The sequence below is a fragment of the Hypanus sabinus genome, chromosome 17 (assembly GCF_030144855.1).
Source record: "Hypanus sabinus isolate sHypSab1 chromosome 17, sHypSab1.hap1, whole genome shotgun sequence".
Classification (NCBI taxonomy): Eukaryota; Metazoa; Chordata; class Chondrichthyes; order Myliobatiformes; family Dasyatidae; genus Hypanus; species Hypanus sabinus.
Window position 1 is genome coordinate 57562707 of NC_082722.1, and position 17831 is coordinate 57580537.

At 39.6% G+C, this 17831-nt stretch overlaps 1 protein-coding gene across 2 annotated transcripts in view; it reads left to right on the forward strand.

Moving 5' to 3' along the window:
• The window catches only part of gan (gigaxonin), a 115186-nt gene that overhangs the window by 67173 nt on the left and 30182 nt on the right, over positions 1-17831 (forward strand). Inside the window, exon 10 of one of the 2 annotated variants that reach the window (XM_059993141.1) lies at positions 10501-10648. The exons of the other annotated variant lie outside the window; for it this stretch is intronic. Within the exon in view, the coding sequence (XP_059849124.1) occupies positions 10501-10507 (7 nt within the window). The 3' untranslated portion in view covers positions 10508-10648. Of the gene's footprint in view, positions 1-10500; positions 10649-17831 lie in introns of those variants that run through there. 2 annotated transcript variants of the gene reach the window in all.

The following is a 17831-nucleotide window of genomic DNA, read 5'->3' on the forward strand; positions in this document are numbered from 1 at the left end:
GTTCCACAATAGCTATAAATTGCACGAAAGCTCTTTTCTATATTAGCAGGGTGAATGTGGAGGAAATCTTTCCTGTTGCATAAGAGTCAATTATTTGAGGTTGCCTGTTTAAGATCAAGATTAAGTTGTATGCTGTTTTTACAAAGCATTGGATGTTTTAAAGTGCAATGGAAGCAGTGTCTGTTTCATACACAGAGGTAGATAAATTCTTGATATGCAAGGGATAACAAAAGTTGTGATGCATGTCCTGAAAGGTGAAGTTGTAGTTACAATCAGAGCACGTTGGGTGGTGGATCGGTTACAGTCCATGTCCAAGATTCACCCAATCATCAGGGTTGTGATGTCTTTTGGTTCTTTATTTGAATTCCTATGCCACTCCAATTGGAATGCTTTTCCAATGGGATTTCCATTCCCTTTGAAACATACCGTAAATTCCGGACTATAAGCCGCTACTTTTTTCCCACGCTTTGAACACTGCAGCCTATACTACGGTGCGGCTAATGCATGTTTTTTTTTCATGCCGCCAAAAACATTTTGCCTCGTAACAGTAGACCAATAAAATTGATGAGTAGTTCACAGAGGTCCAATGAAATTGTACGATAAATCAAGTGCACTTTCACAATTAAATTATTGTAAATCAGTCATTTGTACTCACCCTCATCAACATGGAAAACACTCGAAGAAAAGCATATGATGCAGCTTTTAAGTTAAAGGCGATCAATCTGGCGGTTGAAGAAGGAAATCGAGCTGCTGCACATAATCTTGGCATAAATGAATCGATGGTGAGACGGTGGAGACGCCAGCGTGAAGAACTGAGTCAATGCAAAAAGATGACAAAAGCTTTAAGAGGTAATCATAGCAGATGGCCGGAACTTGAAAACTTTCTTGAAGACTGGGTTAACACACAGAGAGCAGGCGGCCGCAATGTTTCCACCGTGCAGATCAGACTGAAGGCTAAAGCAATTGCCACCAAAATGAAAATCGAAGATTTTAGAGATGGGCCATCGTGGTGTTTTAGATTTATGAGACGAAAAGGCCTGTCTGTCAGGGTACGCACGACTCTGTGTCAGCAGCTCCCTCCCGACACCACGAGGAAAAACTTGCTAACTTCCGCACATTCACTCAAACAAAGATAGCGGAGAATTCCATCGGGCCAGATGATATCATAAATATGGATGAACTACCTTTGACGTTTGACCTGCCTCTCACTCGGACTGTTAATAAAAAAGGTGGCTCGTCCATCACACTGAAAACAAGTGGCCATGAGAGAACGCATTTTACTTGTGTTCTGAGCTGCACAGCATCCGGACTAAAGCTTCCACTGATGGTGATTTTTTAAGCGGCTGACAATGGAAGTTCAGTGAAAGCTGCCATCAAGAGTACAAACTCAATTCCAGCTGTGATTCCTGGGGGCACCACGAAGTATTTGCAGCCACTGGACATCAGCGTAAACCGGGCATTTAAAGTGGCGCTGCGCGTTCAGTGGGAGGCTTGGATGACGAGTGGCGAGAAATCCTTTACCAAAACAGGACGCATGCGAAGAGCATCTTTAACTCAAGTCTGCCAGTGGATCCTAAATGCGTGGAGCCGTGTCACAACATCCACCATCACCAGCGGGTTTCGAAAGGCTGGACTGCTGCGTGATGAAGAGGACCGCGTGCGCTCAAGTGAGAGCGACAACGAAGAGACTGAAGTGAGTGACGAGATCCTGAGGTTGTTCAATTCGGACACTGAAGGACTTTGATGGTTTTAGTGCGCAGGAGGAAGATGAAGAAGGCGATCAATAACTTTTCCTGGTAGGCTGCAGTATATATATTTTTTTTACCAGTCGTTAGGAGATATTGGAATGTTGTTCGTGCACTGTTCAGTAAAAAAGTATACGCAACGTAATTTGTGTGTTACTGATACGTACGTATATTTAAAAGTAGCTGTGTTACAGGCACTGTTTGAAAGAAAGCATTTGCAATATGTATTTGTTTATGTTACCATACGGATTTAATTAAAAGTTAAAAAATCCTCACGTGTTATATCTTTCTGTGTAAATATCTCATATTACAACGTGGGACACCTGCGGCTTAAAATCCGGTGCGGCTTGTACAAGTACAAAATTGATTTTCTTTCTAAAATTAGAGCGTGCGGCTTTTAATCAGGTGCGCTCTGTAGTCCGGAATCTACGGTACATTTCATTACAGAGTGACAGTTTTGAGGAATATTTCAGCAACAGCTCAAACTTCGAAGTAAAATTTATTATCAGAGAACATACATGTCACCACATACAATCCTGAGATTCTTTTTCTTCAGGCATGCTTAGCAAATTTATAGAACAATAACTGTAAACAGGATCAATGAACAACAAACTGCAAATGCAAATATAAGTAAATAGCAATAAATAACAAGCATGAAATAACAAGTTAAAGAGGCCTTAAAGTGAGACCATCAGTTGTGGGAACACCAGAAATAGAATGAGTGTTGCTATCCCCTTTTGTTCAAGAGCCTTCAGGGGTTCAGGAGTAGTAACTGTTCTTGAACCTGGTGGTACAAGCCCTGAGGCATCTGTACCTTCTACCTGATGGCAGCAGCAAGAAAAGAGCATGGCCTGGGTGGTGGGGATCTTTGATGATAGATGCTGCTTTTCTACGGCAACGTTTCATTTAGATGTGCTCAATGGTTGGGAGGGCTTTATCCGTGATGTACTGGGCCAAATCCACTACCTTTTGCAGTATTTTCTGCTCAAAGGCATTGGTGTTCCTATACCAGGCCGTGATGCTGCCAGCCAACACACTTTCCACCACACATCTATAGAAGTTTGCCAGGAGTTTTGATGACCTGCTGAATCTCCACAGACTCCTGAGAAAGTAGAAGTGTTGTCATGCTTTCTTTGCAATTATATGATGGGTCCAGGACAGGTCCTCTGAGATAGTGACACCCAAGAATTTAAAATTACTGACCCTCTCCACCTCTGATCCTCTGATGATTACTGGCTCATCAGTTGTTCTATGTCCTGATTTGTTGCTGCTTCTGATTGTATGCCAAGTTCAAAAGGACTGTTTACAGACCAGCAAGTACATATTTACTTAACCAGCCAATGTAGGGAGGCTAAACTTTTGGCAGCACTAATGTTGAACAATTCCCAAAGGCACTAACTTGGCTGCAGATGGTTTATTATTGCTTTGTTTACTTGAATATGCTGTTTATTGTTCTTGTATATGTAATGTATATTCATGTATTGGTCATGAGCAATGAATTTGTATTGCATCTTTTTTGTAATAAAGCTGCCCAAGGCACTTCACAGAACAATTGTCAAACAAAGTGTGATGCTCAGCAAAGCATGGAGATATTTGGAAAGATTCCCACAACTTGGTTATGACAGTAAGGTTTTAAGGAGCTTCATAAAACAGTCAAAATAGCTACAATGAAGAGCTATTTAAGGACATTTAAGGAAAAGAAGTCTAGTACATGGGAACTTGGCTGTCCATGTTAGAGGCATTAAAACTTGAAATACTGAAAAGCCTAGGATCAGAGGAATATAACAATGTCTAAGGGTTCAAGCAGGAGAACCTATGTGAATGTCTGAGGGTTGATTGCCTGGGGTTAGGGTGAAATGATGGAAGGTATGAAAACAAGGAAGATTAAAATCAAAGCTTTGCTTAAGTTAGAGCAAAGGAGGTCACTGAATATGGATGTTTGGATAACTGGATCTTGGTGGTAGAATTTTGAATGAATTCAGGTTTAGGGACCATTGAATGCTGATGGTAATTTTGGCAATGCTGCAGAGGTGGAAATGAGCTACTTCAGTGAAGCTTGGGTATCAAGAGGTCTCAAATTACAACGTCTGATTCAGCCTTGCACTTTTCTACAGAAAGTGGGGGATTGTTGGCTAGGAATTGGAAAATAAAGACTGTCTTGTTCTTATTCATTAAACCACAAGTAGCAACATCTCACTTATGCGAAGTATTTTGCATTGGGCCCCAAAGCTTTAGCTATAGCTGGTACAAGTAGTGTAATTCTATTCATTTGAATGGAATCTCAGTCTTGGTTGGAAAATTAGGTAGTTCTTCTATCTTTAAATTTTTAACAATTTTGTTTTAGTGTTTTCAAGTATTTTTTCTAAATGATTTAAACCTAGTTGGTGTTTTTAAACATAGAACTATTAGGGGTATTTTAAGAACTCTTCAGCCAGTAATGAGGATTCTCAGGAGATGGAGCCATCACTTGAGATTTAGTCCCTGACTGAGAAATGCTCTGCCTTGTGATATTTCTAACGTCTAGTAACCGGAAATGTCAATTCATGCCATAGTGGCTGGCAAACAGTCCAACAATTCAGGCACAGTACAAGGGTCAAAGGGATAAGGTAAATTAGGCTCATATGCAACAATTTACAAGTTGCTGGGGTTCTGGATGAAGCTGCCAAGTACTGGTATGCATGAGAAACAGTAATGTTGATATATAGATCCATGAAAATTACTAGCAAGACCAGAAAGATCATAAGGAGCAGAATTAGGTCATTTGGTCCAATGAATCTACTCCACCATTCCATCATGGCTGCTTTATTAAACCTCCCAAACATATTCTTCTGCCTTCGCCCTGTCTAATCTAGAACCCATCAGCTTTCACTTTAAATACACCTAATGACTTGACCTCAACAGTTGCCTGCAGCAATAAATACTAACAGATTCACCACTCTGGTTAAATAAATTCCTCCTCTTCTCTGTTCTAAATGGATGTCTCTGTATTCTGAGGCAATGCTTTCTGGTCCTAGGAGCCTCTCTTTCTCCTCTCCTCTCCTCTCTTCCTCCCCCCCCCCCCCCTTCACCCCACCAGATAGGAAATATCCTCTCTATGTCCACTCTATCTGGAACTTTCAATATTTGATGAGTTTCAATATGATTTCCCCCCCCCCCCCCATTCTCCTAAACTCCACTGCGTATAGGCCCAGAGCCATCAAATGCTCTTTGCATCTTAACCCTTTCATTACTAGAATCATTTTTGTGAACAACTTCTGGACCTGCTCCAATGCCAGCGCAATTTTTCCTCAGATAATTGCCCAAAGCTGCTCACAATACTTCTTGTGGTCTGACCAATGCTTTATAAGGCCTCAGCATTACATCATTGCTTTTATATTCTAGTCCTCTCAAAATGAACGTTAACGTTGCATTGGTTTTCTTTGCCATCCACTCAACCTGCAAGTTAACATGTAAGGAATCCTGTGCGAGGACTTCCAAGTCCTTTTTAATTTCTACATTTGAATAAAGTATGGAATTGTGTTAGAGAAGTCTCAACAATATGGATAACAAGAGATGATGAAGGGGAACAATCTTTCTTTAGTTTTTGCAAGACTTTGAAAAGCTTTAGTTGAACTAACATGCTTGCAAGTAATATGTACAAATGCAAAATGTTGCTGTTCCCACATGCAAATTCTTCCTGGATTCAGCTCAGTAAAATGATGTTGGCTTTGTTGTTTGTACACGTAAACATTAACATTCTCTAAAAACATATGTTCTCTGCAACTGATGCCAACACAAAAATAAACCAAATGTTGCACATTCTCACAGAAACAAGTTTTCTTTTTATATCATGTGCATGTCGTTGTGAGTCATTTCATCGAGGCATGTGAATAACAATTATAAGTTCTTGGAGTATAACTGTTGCAGCTAATGATGTAATTTGAATTTCTGGAATAGATTACTATCTTGGAATTATTGATAATCCAGTATTCCCTTAAATGGAACCTCACTATGAAGAAATGCAGACTGAAAATTATGTGACAGAATAAAAAATTTGGTAAATACCAGTGGATGCAGAGCAAAATGCCATTATTAAACAACCTTGTTGATCAGATCAAATCTTTGCAGTGTTGCCACATTTGGTCATAAAATGATTGTGGACAATTAACCAGATACTGGGAAGTGAGAATTACTCTTTAAAACACCTTATCCTTAACAATGATGGAGCACTGTACCTGAGTGCAGACAAAACAGAATCATTTAGCCAGATTCATCTTCATTTTGAATTCCCTGACCTCACAGCAGACAGTCTTCACCTAACTGAACTCATTTTGTAATGTTGTGGCGACCCTTTTCCTGGCGTATCCGAACTGACTCACAATGAGATAGCCTACGGGGGTTTGCGAGCACAGAGCTTTGGAGCCTCTGCGCCATGGGGGGCCGGTTGACAGAGGCTTAAAAGTGAGGCTGAAGTTTTGGAATAAAGTTTTTTCCTTCGACTGCAGTTACCGACTCCGTGTCGTAATTTTAGCGCTGCGTGTAGCACACCGCTACAATGTAATAAAAAAGTTACGTGAAGCACAGTTGTGAACCTTGTCACAAGCCTGAGTGGAACTAAAGAATTGCTGTCAGCCATTATTGCTTATGGCTAAGCCGTACTCATGCAATTATGACACTGACATTTGACTGAGAATGTGGAAAATTGTCCAGGTGCTGTCCACAAACTTGAGACCAATCATCTGTCTAAATTGCGCTCTCCCCACATTACTATTTACTCCTACACAATCCTGTGCTATCTTCTTCTGATCAGTAGGACAGTGAATTCTGCCAGGACCACAGTTACAGCTTTGGTGCATTTGGGATGAAAGAGCCAAATTTCTATGTCAAGTTCATACCTTTGATACAAAGACCACATTTGACCAAGTGTGGTATCAAGGAGACTTAACATGAATGAAATTAATGAGAATTATTAAAATTAATGAAGATTGATTTGAAATCTCTACATAGGCTGGGGTTATATGTAGCATAATAAAAGGAGCTAGTAGTGTCAGCTCCAGGCATCACCATTTTTATTTGTTTCATTAATGGCTTTACCTTCTTCATAGGTTAGAAATCAAGATGCTCATTGCTTGATTCATTTCCCTTCACAATCTCACAAGATTGTCATTCCTTCAAATAAAGACTTATGTGATATTCATGCATGAATCGATGAATAGCAAGCAAACTTCAATCAATCCATCTCCAATACAAGCCTAATCACCTCCTTTTAATATTCAGTGGCTTTACCAACACAATCCTTCGCAATCTGCCATTAATTAAATAAAATTTATTTAAACTAGATTTAAATAAAAGCTGATATTAGTGGTGACCACAAAACTGCTAGATCTGTAAAACACTGGCTTGCTTGCTAATGTCCTTCACAGTAGGATATTTGGTTTCCTTGAGTGATCTTGCCTTTATGGGACTCGATGCCCGCAATTTTATTGTGAGATTTCCCCAAACCACCAATTACAAAGGATATGGAGATCGGCTGCTTGGGGACGCACCACCTGCAAGTTTCTCTCCAAGTTGAGTATCATGCTGACTTAGAAAAAACCTGGCTGGTGTTTCTTCATCATTTTGTCAATATCCACTAAATAACCATCGGCCGTTATTGTGGAACCATCTTTACCACAAAGATAGCAACAATTGAAAGCTGCCGTTTACCACCACATTCTTAAGGGCAGTTTTTGAGATCAGTTTTTACAGTAATTTAGCAGTGTTATGTAGTTGGATATTATTTATTTCGCATAAATTTATTTATGGAAATAGTTAAAAAGGTATTTTAAAAAAAGGACAAGCTACCATTTAACTGAGTAATAAGCTATAGAAACATTGAAAACCTACAGCACAATACAGGCCCTTTGGCCCACAAAGTTGTGCCAAACATGTCTCTACCTTAGAAATCACTAGGCTTACCCATAGCCCTCTGTTTTACTAAGCTCCATGTGCCTGTCCAGAAGTCTCTTAAAAGACCCTATCATATCCGCCTCCACCACCGTCGCCGGCAGCCCATTCCACGCACTCACCACTCTCTGAATAAAAAAACCTACTCCTGACATCTCCTCTGTACCTACTCCCCAGCACCTTAAACCTGTGTCCTCTAGTGACAGCCATTTCAGCCCTGGGAAAAAGTCCCTGACTATCCACACAATCAATCTCATCGTCTTGTACACCTCTAAAAGGTCACCTCTCATCCTCCTTTGCTCCAAGGAGAAAAGGCTGAGTTCACTCAACCTATTCTCATAAGGCATACTCCCCAATCCAGGCAACCTTGTAAATCTCTGCACCCTTTCTATGGCTTCCTCATCCTTCCTGTAGAGAGGCGATCAGAACTGAGCACAATACTCCAAGTGGGGACTGACCAGGTCCTATAGAGCTGCAACATTACCTCTCGGCTTCTAAATTCAATTCCACGATTGATGAAGGCCAATACACTGTATGCCTTCTTAACCAGAGAGTCAACCTGTGCAGCTGCTTTGAGTGTCCTTTGGGTTCGGACCCCAAGATCCTTCTGATCCTCCACACTGCCAAGTGTCTTACCATTAATACTATATTCTGCCATCATATTTGACCTACCTAAGTGAACCACTTTGCACTAATCTGGGTTGAACTCCATTTGCCATTTCTCAGCCCAGTTTTGTATCCTATCAATATCCCGCTGTAACCTTTAACAGCCTTCCACACTATCCACAACACCTCCAACCTTTGTATTTTTAGCAAACTTACTAACCCATCCCTCCACTTCCTCATCCAGGTCATTTATAAAAATCCTGAAGAGTAAGGCTCCTAGAACACATCCCTGAGGCACACCACTGGTCACCGGCCTCCATGCAGAATATGACCTGTCTACAGCCACTCTTTGCCTTCTGTGGGCAAGCCAGTTCTGGATCCATAAAGCAATGTCCGCTTGGATCCCATGCCTCCTAATTTTCTCAATAAGCCTTGCATGGGGTACCTTATCAAATGCCTTGCTGAAATGTATTCAAATAAAATAGAGAACAGATTAGAACACAACCAATACTATTGGTGGTTGACTGTTGTATCTGATGATAGCATCTCACTGTAGATCTCATCCTCCTAGTCTACTTGAGCTGACTTTGCACACTAGCACAGGCATATCTCTAACTCACCAGGGTGTGAGACCCACTGGCTATTCTCAGTTGGTTTAGCCTGCTGGTCGTGGTTGTGTACTGTCGTGTGTTTTTCACTTGCAAACAACTACTTGGAGCCATACGTGACAGCTGACTGGTGGAAACGAAAGTTAACATTCAAGATGATTGTTGATACCTTCAAGTTCTTCGTAGTTCCTAACTTGTCGAAGTAGTGAAATGGTTTCATTTTCACTCATGGCCATTTCTGGCATTTCCAACACTGAATGCTTGAAACTGTGGTGAGCAAAACAATACTGAATTCTCTTACTGTTTATTTCTCACAAACTTATCAGTGACAAAAATCATTTTTTTTTTAGACAAACACACACAACTGACATTATATAAAAACTGTTTGCTCAAAGCACAATGTATTGTCTAACAGCCACAAGGTGTGTATGTGACTGACCACTATGTCAACTCAGGCCTCGAGGGCCGGCATGGATACGATGAAGGACTCTCCCTCATCAGTGTGTTCAGTTCATCTACATTAGCCACGCCGCTACCTTCTAGGAGTATGTTGACCATGGTCTTGGGAGGGTGTCCAGGGTTCATCCTCCCATGCTTGGGCGTCCATGTGATGACTAGGCTGGCAGGTAGCTCAGGGTGGCGTAGTCAGTGTCCCACTAATTGCAGTCTTCTCACCTCAATTTTAGTAGTGAGCATCGGTAGGTCATCATAGAGCTCGACATTTGTCATGTGCTGTTGCCAACTCACGTCAAGAGTCATCCAGAGCATTGGTGTATAGCAACCATCTAGTGATTTTCGCATGGTCTTGGTGAGTGTCCACGTCTCGCATCTGTATGATCATGTGACTGACGCTAGTTAGAAAATGTTCAGCAAGAGTCTCCTGTCCCAATTAAGCAGCATATTTTCCCAAATAAATGAAGGGAGACCTGGCTGTTTTCCTCATTAGCTTTTGCTGTTTAAGAGTCGTCCCAAATAAGTGCTGCCCCAATTAACCCATGGCCCATTAATCAGAATTCACGCTATATTGTTCCATTTCCATTCTGTAGAAACTTTGTTCTTTGTGTTTGAAATGATTGTACGTTGTAGATATTTTGACCTTTTCCTTCATTTCTTCATTATGCTGTGATGATTCAAATATTCCTAAATCCTTGACATAGTTTTGTTCTATGACCTTGAAAACATAAGTAAGGGATGATAAGTTGCCATTTGTTTGATGACAGAAAATTTAAAATAGCACTGAGTTGATAAATTTGCTTAAAATTATCCTCTGGTTACAATAAGAGAAATAGGTTTTCAGAAAGGTCAATGTGATTATCAAACAAGTCACAGAATATAAAATAGTATAGCTCAAGAGCAGGCCCTTCAGCCCGCACTGTCTGTGCCAAACATGATGCCAAATTAGACTAATCCTTAATGCTTGCCCATGACCATGATGTTTCAAGTTTTCCTTTAAATCATTATGCAAGTAAAAAGATAAGCATTATTTGTCACACATACATCAAAACATGCAGTCCGAGGATATGCTAGAGGCAGCCCACAAGTGTTAGCGTGCTTTTGTATTTGCATTGCATGCCCACATCTCACTCTCCCTAACCCAAATGTCTTTGAAACCACAGCATCTAATGGAAACCTACGCAGTCACAGGAAGACATACAGGATCCTTACGGTGGGTAATAAACTTGGATTACTGTCGCTGTAAAGTGTTATGCTAACCAGGATGCTACCATGCCACTCTCATAAGTAAGGTAAATGCTTCTGGAAATGCAGAACTTTCTCAAAACTGCTCTGTCAACTTATCAGAGGTTACCAACCTTTGTTTATGGCGTGGACCTCTACCGTTAACTGAAGGGTCTCTGGCCCCCAGGTTGGGAACCCCTGACTTAGATTGTTCACTGAAGTCTTTAAATCTGAAATATCTCTGAGGTAAGGATGCTTCATGGAACCCAGAGACAGTTAGAGAAGACTAGGGAAAAAGAGCAAAATTAAATCAGAAATAGAAATGTAGCTATTGAGGAATCCAGGGTCAAACAGAGGGATAACATTAGAATAAGTTCAAGACTAGCATCCACAAAGTTGTACACACAAATCCAGAGACACAATTTCTGAACAGAAATGTTTAAAAAAATATATATACTGGCAATGATAACATAGGAGATCGTCTAGAAGTAAATCTGTTGTTTCTGGCTTCTCAAAGCCTTTTAAGTTTCAACAAAAGACAACTTAACATTTGTTGAACATTTGATTTTTTTTTACTACTTTCACTACAGTCATATCGTGTCGTCACTCAAGCATTTATGCAATCTGCAGTGCCATCTGGGCTCAATTTATTAGCAGTTGAAAGATAAAAAATTTTTATCTGAGGTTGCCATCTTTGCTGTGCTAATTTATGTTAGATAAAATAAAATTGAAGTTTTGCTTCTCTTTTTTATGAGCTCTGCAGGAATTTCTTGTGAAATATATTAACATCGGCAGAAGCCATGTGTAATCCCAGCCGGGGTGAAATAAAGGCAAATGAAAAGTGACAGCTAATGACAGTGGATGATAAAACACAGCAGCATATGGATATATGACAATTAAAGGATATTCTTTCTAACTGGGTTGCCAGGTACTTGGAATAAAGCTGATGTCAGTCATTCATGAACTTTATCTTCTTTCAGAGAAGTAAATTCAGTTTTAGGAGAGCAGCTTTCACATTGAAACTAAACAATCCAAATTTAGGTGAATGTACCACTGAAATGTTCTACAGGCAGGATATAAAGCAAATCTGTGAAAATTAAAACTTTGCCTAAAAATTCTGGAACTCTGTTCGCACTCCAGTGCCAGTTTGTAAATCATAAAATTGGAAAGTACTATAAATGATTCTTGCAGCTGTTCAATATAAACCTGTTTCTACAGCTGCAAAAAGAAATGTCAGTTCTCAAATGTTTTAAAGGAACATTATGATTCCATGTTTAAACTGTGTCACATGTAATGTTTTCAGGAAGTCTGATCCTGGAGACTTTTGGTGGCCATGTACTGTTTTCCAGGAGTACCTCCAAAATAATCTATTACTTAAATTATGAAAGCATCAGCACTTACTGGTTTGTTTTTGTCCAGTGTCAGTGTGGGGAAGATCCCTGCCATCTAGTTGCTGTCCATTAATAATTAAAACAGCTAAGCATAATAAAAATTCTCATAATCAGGATCAATTTTTTTTTGTTTTAATTAACAACCTACTAAAGGTCTACCTGGAAAAATGTACTTCACCACTGATTTCTGTGTCAGAGATACTTGATTTGCAAGTGGTTAGTATGCAAAGATAGCATGCAGCTTGTGTGAAGAACAGAGCTGTCAGGCGTGTAACCACTGCAGTCTGGAAGAATGAGAGGGAACTTGGTTAAAATGGTCGAATTTGAGCAGTATTATAAAAGTTGATTTTCTTCTGTGGGTAAATCTAGACCTAGCTTAAACATGAGTTACAGATTTAAAACAGATGAGGTAATTTTTTTTTCTTGTTTTCCTCAGCCATTGGGTTCTTTTCCTCAAAAGGTGGTTTAAGCAGAGTCTTTGTATATTTTTGTGAAGTATATGGAATCTTGATAAGCTAGAGAAGTGAAACATGACCATAGGTTGGCAGGACATCATGAGCACGAGAAAGTCTGCTGAGTTCCTCCAGCATTTTGTGTGTGTTGCAAGATCATAGTAGTAATCAAATTACATTGATCATATTGCATGGTGGACTAGACTTGGGTCACTTCCTGCTAATTAATAGTTTGTATGACTAACATGAGAAACTTGCATTTTGCTTTTAGAATGTTGCATCTGGCTTTCAAAATGTGCACATGAGCATCTTACCAGTCTTCAATTAGTTGATGTGATTTGATCATGATATAATAGTGCTGGATAAAATAAAAGGCATAAAAGCATGTGAAACAAAGCAAAGCATAATAAGTGCTCGGTCCGCCAGAAAAAGCAGGATCTCCCAGTGGCCACACATTTTAATTCCACGTCCCATTCCCATTCTGATATGTCTATCCATGGCCTCCTCTATTGTCAAAATGAATCCAAACTCAGGTTGGAGGAACAACACCTTATATACCGGCTGGGTAGCCTCCAACCTGATGGCATGAACATTGACTTCTCTAACTTCCGATAATGCCCCTCCTCCCCTTCTTACCCCATCCCTGACATATTTAGTTGTTTGCCTGTTCTCCATCTCTCTCTGGTGCTTCCCCCCCCCCCACCCCACCTTTCTTTCTCCTGAGGTCTCCCGTCCCATGATCCTTTCCCTTCTCCAGCTCTGTATCACTTTTGCCAATCACCTTTTCAGCTCTTAGCTTCATCCCACCCCCTCCAGTCTTCTCCTATCATTTCGTATTTCCCCCTCCCCCACTACTTTCAAATCTCTTACTATCTGTCCTTTTGGTTAGTCTTGACGAAGGGTCTCGGCCTGAAACGTCGACAGTGCTTCTCCCTATAGATGCTGCCTGGCCTGTGCTGTATTCTACCAGCATTTTGTGTGTGTTGTTGTTTCATAAAATAAGTTGTGTGCTATTGCCTGAAATAAAATGGTCATCTTGCCAAAATTATTCATTCTAGTGGTTTTATCACCTGGCCAACATTTTATAGCCAATTTCTTCTATTCCATCTTGGTGCTCACTGCTTGGTATACTGTAAGTAAACTAATGCAACATTATAAATGGGTGTTGTGTTTAGATCCAAATCCATTTTGAGGCTAGTTTGAGCTACCATGCACATTTAAATAACATACCAGAATGTACAATGTAATCCTCTACCTCATATGTAGGAGCAGTATTCAGGACAATCTTTGTCTAAGAAGTGACCGAAATCCTGTTTATGTATTCCAGATAAAATAGATTTCAAATTATGTAACTGCTTCATATATGTTGCTGGATCTATGCAGCTGTGTTATCACAATAGCCAAGGATTTTATTGTCAGTATGACATTTTTACCTAGAGACTAAAGGTTGATACATCTTATTGACGGTTTCATTTTTTATTACCAAAATTAAACCATTTTACCAGACGTTAATAAAGTCAAAAATATCTTAAATTGAATTAAAAATGAACGATAAATTCTAGTCCTAGTTATATACTTAAACAAACTCATTACATTATGAAGTACTTTTGAGATTAGAGAGTTTTTCTAGTCAATGTTGACTTGTTCTTCTAACACATTATCTCCTGTACTTTGTGTTATCAAGCATAGGAAGTTTTTTGATACAGTGGATTCCAGTTAAGGAGAACACATCAGGACCAGTACATTTTAGCTCAATTATGCAGCTGCCCCCAGTTAGCCAAAGTTTCATGGAAATAGTTAAACGGTTAAAAAAAAAACTAGCATTTGAGTAACAAATTAAGTATTTAGATAAAATGCAGTACGATACAAATTAGAACACTATCAATACCACTACAGTACTATAAAATTATTAGTTCCTTATAGTTATTGACTGAAGAATTCATCCGGTGTATGCTTGCACATTCTTTTATTTGACTCTAAATGAACAAAATATGTGCAGGGATCTAGTATAGGTAATGAGTTCTGAAGAAGGGTCTCGATCCACAACATTGTCTGTTTATTCATTTCCATAGCCTGACTCAGCCTGACCTCCTGAGTTCCTCCAGCATTTTGTGTGTTGCTTTGGATTTCCAGCATCTGCAGAATTTCTTGTGTAGATAATGGACTGCCACCATACAACCATTGCATCCTCCGTATCTTAATTTTCATTGGAACATTCAAGATGATTATTGATACCTTAATTCTTCATAGTTCCTAACTTATTGAAGACATGAAATTGTTTCATTATTTTCTCCAAGCTTCAGTTTTCTGTGTTTTCTTTCTTACTGCTGATTGGTGGGTTGGTGGCTTGATGTCCTTGTGGGTGATATGTTCATTGTGTGTGAGATTGGGGACTTGGGGTCTTGTTGATGTTTTTCTGTGTGGGGGATCTATTAGTTCTTTTGTGAGTAAAAGAGTGGGGTTGGGGGTTCGATGTGATTGTCGCTGTTTTTTCTTCCCTTGTGGGTGATGTGTTAGTTTTTTTGCAAGGAAGGGGTTAGGGGGGTTTTGGTGCTTGCAAGTTTTTGTTTTTCTTTTACATGTGGTGGGTGGGTGTTGATGTATTTTCTATCAACGACTTCCATGGTTTTTCAGTATTTCATAGCTATATGGAAAGGACGAATCTCTGAAAGTTGTATTCTGCACACATACTTTGATAGTAAAATGAACCTTTGAACTTTTGCTTGAAACAGCAGTGAGCAAAATAGTTCTGAATTCTCATACTGCTTTCTTGCCAACTATCTGACAAAAATCACTGCCTTTTGAACACATGCAACTGACTCTATTAAAACAATGTTTTTTTTTATTTTTTTAAAGAAACTTAAGAAAGTAAATGGCTGGTTTGTTTCTTTCATCTAGAACAAAAAAAGACTCTGTATTAAAATTAATTCCAACTTCCTAGTCTAGTCTAGGGGGTCTGGATTTTCCAGACATCAAAAAATAACAATTAAGTTCCTTTTTATCTTATGTGGTTGACGGGTTTGCAGGGACCCCTCCTCAATTTGGCTAGACATTGAGGCCTCACAAACAAAATGCCCTCTTATTAATTTGCTTTCTCTCATTAAGATGAAACTAGTTAAGGAATATTGTCACAATTCAATAACAATTAACACAGTCAGGGCTTGGAGAGCGGTGCGACAAATTGAGGGCAACGCAGTGAAAATATCACTCTCCACTCCAATAACCAGCAGTCCAGATATTCAGCCTGGCATACTGGATTCTGGATTTAAACTTTGGATTTCTAAGGGTATTTTTCATCTCTGAGACTAGTTTGATGAAGGAATGATAATGTCTTTTAGTCGAATAGTACAGAAGTTCAACATATCTAACAAGGATATTTTCAACACACACAAAATGCTGGTGGAACAGGCAGCATCTATAAGGAGAAACACTGTCGATGTTTCGGGCTGAGTCTCTTCGTCAGGACTAACTGAAAGGTAGGATAGTAAGAGATTTGAAAGTAGTGGGGGGAGGTGAAATGCAAAATGATAGGAGAAGACCGGAGGGGGTGGGATGAAGCTAAGAGCTGGAAAGGTGATTGGCGAAAGTGATATAGAGCTGGAGAAGGGAAAGTATCATGGGACGGGAGGCCTCGGGAGAAAGAAAGGGGGAGGGGGGGGAGCACCAGAGGGAGATGGAGAACAGGCAAACAACTAAGTATGTCAGGGATGGGGTAAGAAGAAGAAGGAGGGGCATTAACGGAAGTTAGAGAAGTCAATGTTCCCTTCTCCAGCTCTCTATCACTTTCACTAATCACCTTTCCAGCTCTTAGCTTCATCCCACCCTCTCCGGTCTTCTCCTATCATTTTGTATCTCCCCCTCCTCCCACTACTTTCAAATCTCTTACTATCTTTCCTTTCAGTTAGTCCTGATGATACTATCTTTCCTTTCAGTTAGTCCTGACGAAGGGTCTCGGCCCGAAACGTCGACAGTGCTTCTCCCTATAGATGCTGCCTGGCCTGCTGTGTTCCACCAGTATTTTGTGTGTGTTGGTTGAATTTCCAGCATCTGTAGATTTCCTCGTGTTTGAGGATTTTTTTCGTTTCTTTCAGATAAGAGATTATGTAGAGAAAAAAATAATTGTTAGCTGATTTCTACAGTTCTGACATAGAAAAGTGGGTGTTTTGTTCTAAGGGTGAAGTCTCCATTAGTACTTTTTACAGCATCCTGAGGGAATGTTCTCGTGGAGAGGCTGAGCAGCTGGGAAGGGTCTCGAAGTGAGAGCTGGGAGTAGAAATTACAGCTGAAACATGTGAAGACATCTTAATGCAATGAAAATTTCAGTTTGTAATAGAACTAAAGCATTGCAACTAAAAATTCTGCATTGAGCCCATCTGACTCCAGATTGTCTCTCGAAATTTAAGACTGGTTTCTCCAATGTGTTCTAAATGTAAAGTAAATGCTGGAACTTTCACCCATTGTTTTGTACTTGTCCTAAACCAGGCATACTGCAGTGATATTTTGGGTGAAATGGAAAAGATTCTGAAGATGGAGTTTGAACTGGACCCAGTGTCTTTTCTCTTAGGCCTACCCAGCAGTCGTATTATTAATACACATCAGAAAAAAACTTTTTAACATCCTGACTTTTTGTGCGAGGAAGAACATTTTACTTCGTTGGATATCCGATAAGGCCCCTGGGCTTTTTGGTTGGCATAAATTAATCATGGAATACATTCCTTTAGACTTTCTAACATGCATGGTACACTCAAAAACAAATAGTTTTTATAAAACATGGCAATCTTTTCTGCAATATGTAGATGTAAACCTGTCTGCTATACTAATAATGGCTTTTGTATAGGATGCGGTGGTGATGTCTATATTTTGATGGAAGTGTTCTGATAGCTGATATCTGTGAGGGGAAGAAATACAAATGTATCTGGAAATTGAAAGTTGTGTTATGTTGAGCAAAAAAAAATTTTTTTAAACTGCTTGCTCTAAGCACAATGAAGAATATAACAGCCACACATGTGCATGTGTCTGACACTAGTTAGAAGCTGTTTGGTAACCGTCTCCTGCCCCAACTAAGTGGCATAGTGTCCCAAATAAATGAGGGGAATCCTGGCTATTTTCTCGATTAGTTTTTGTTCTTTAATAGTTGGCCCAAATAAGAGGCTGTCGCAATTAACCATTTGCCCAGTTAACTGGAATCCACTGTATGTTATAACGTGACTAATTCCTAAATAATTTAAATACAAATTAAATCAATTGATTCCATTGTGATAGAGGGCGGAATAAGCAAAATTTCCAGGTTATATACATGCTTGGAAGTGCAGTACTTTTAATGGAGCAATAGCAAGTGAATGTTGATCATTTTGTCATCATGACCTTACACAATCTAGGCAAATAGATTCCCTGTACGTGAGCTTATTAGCTTATTGCATGCAAATA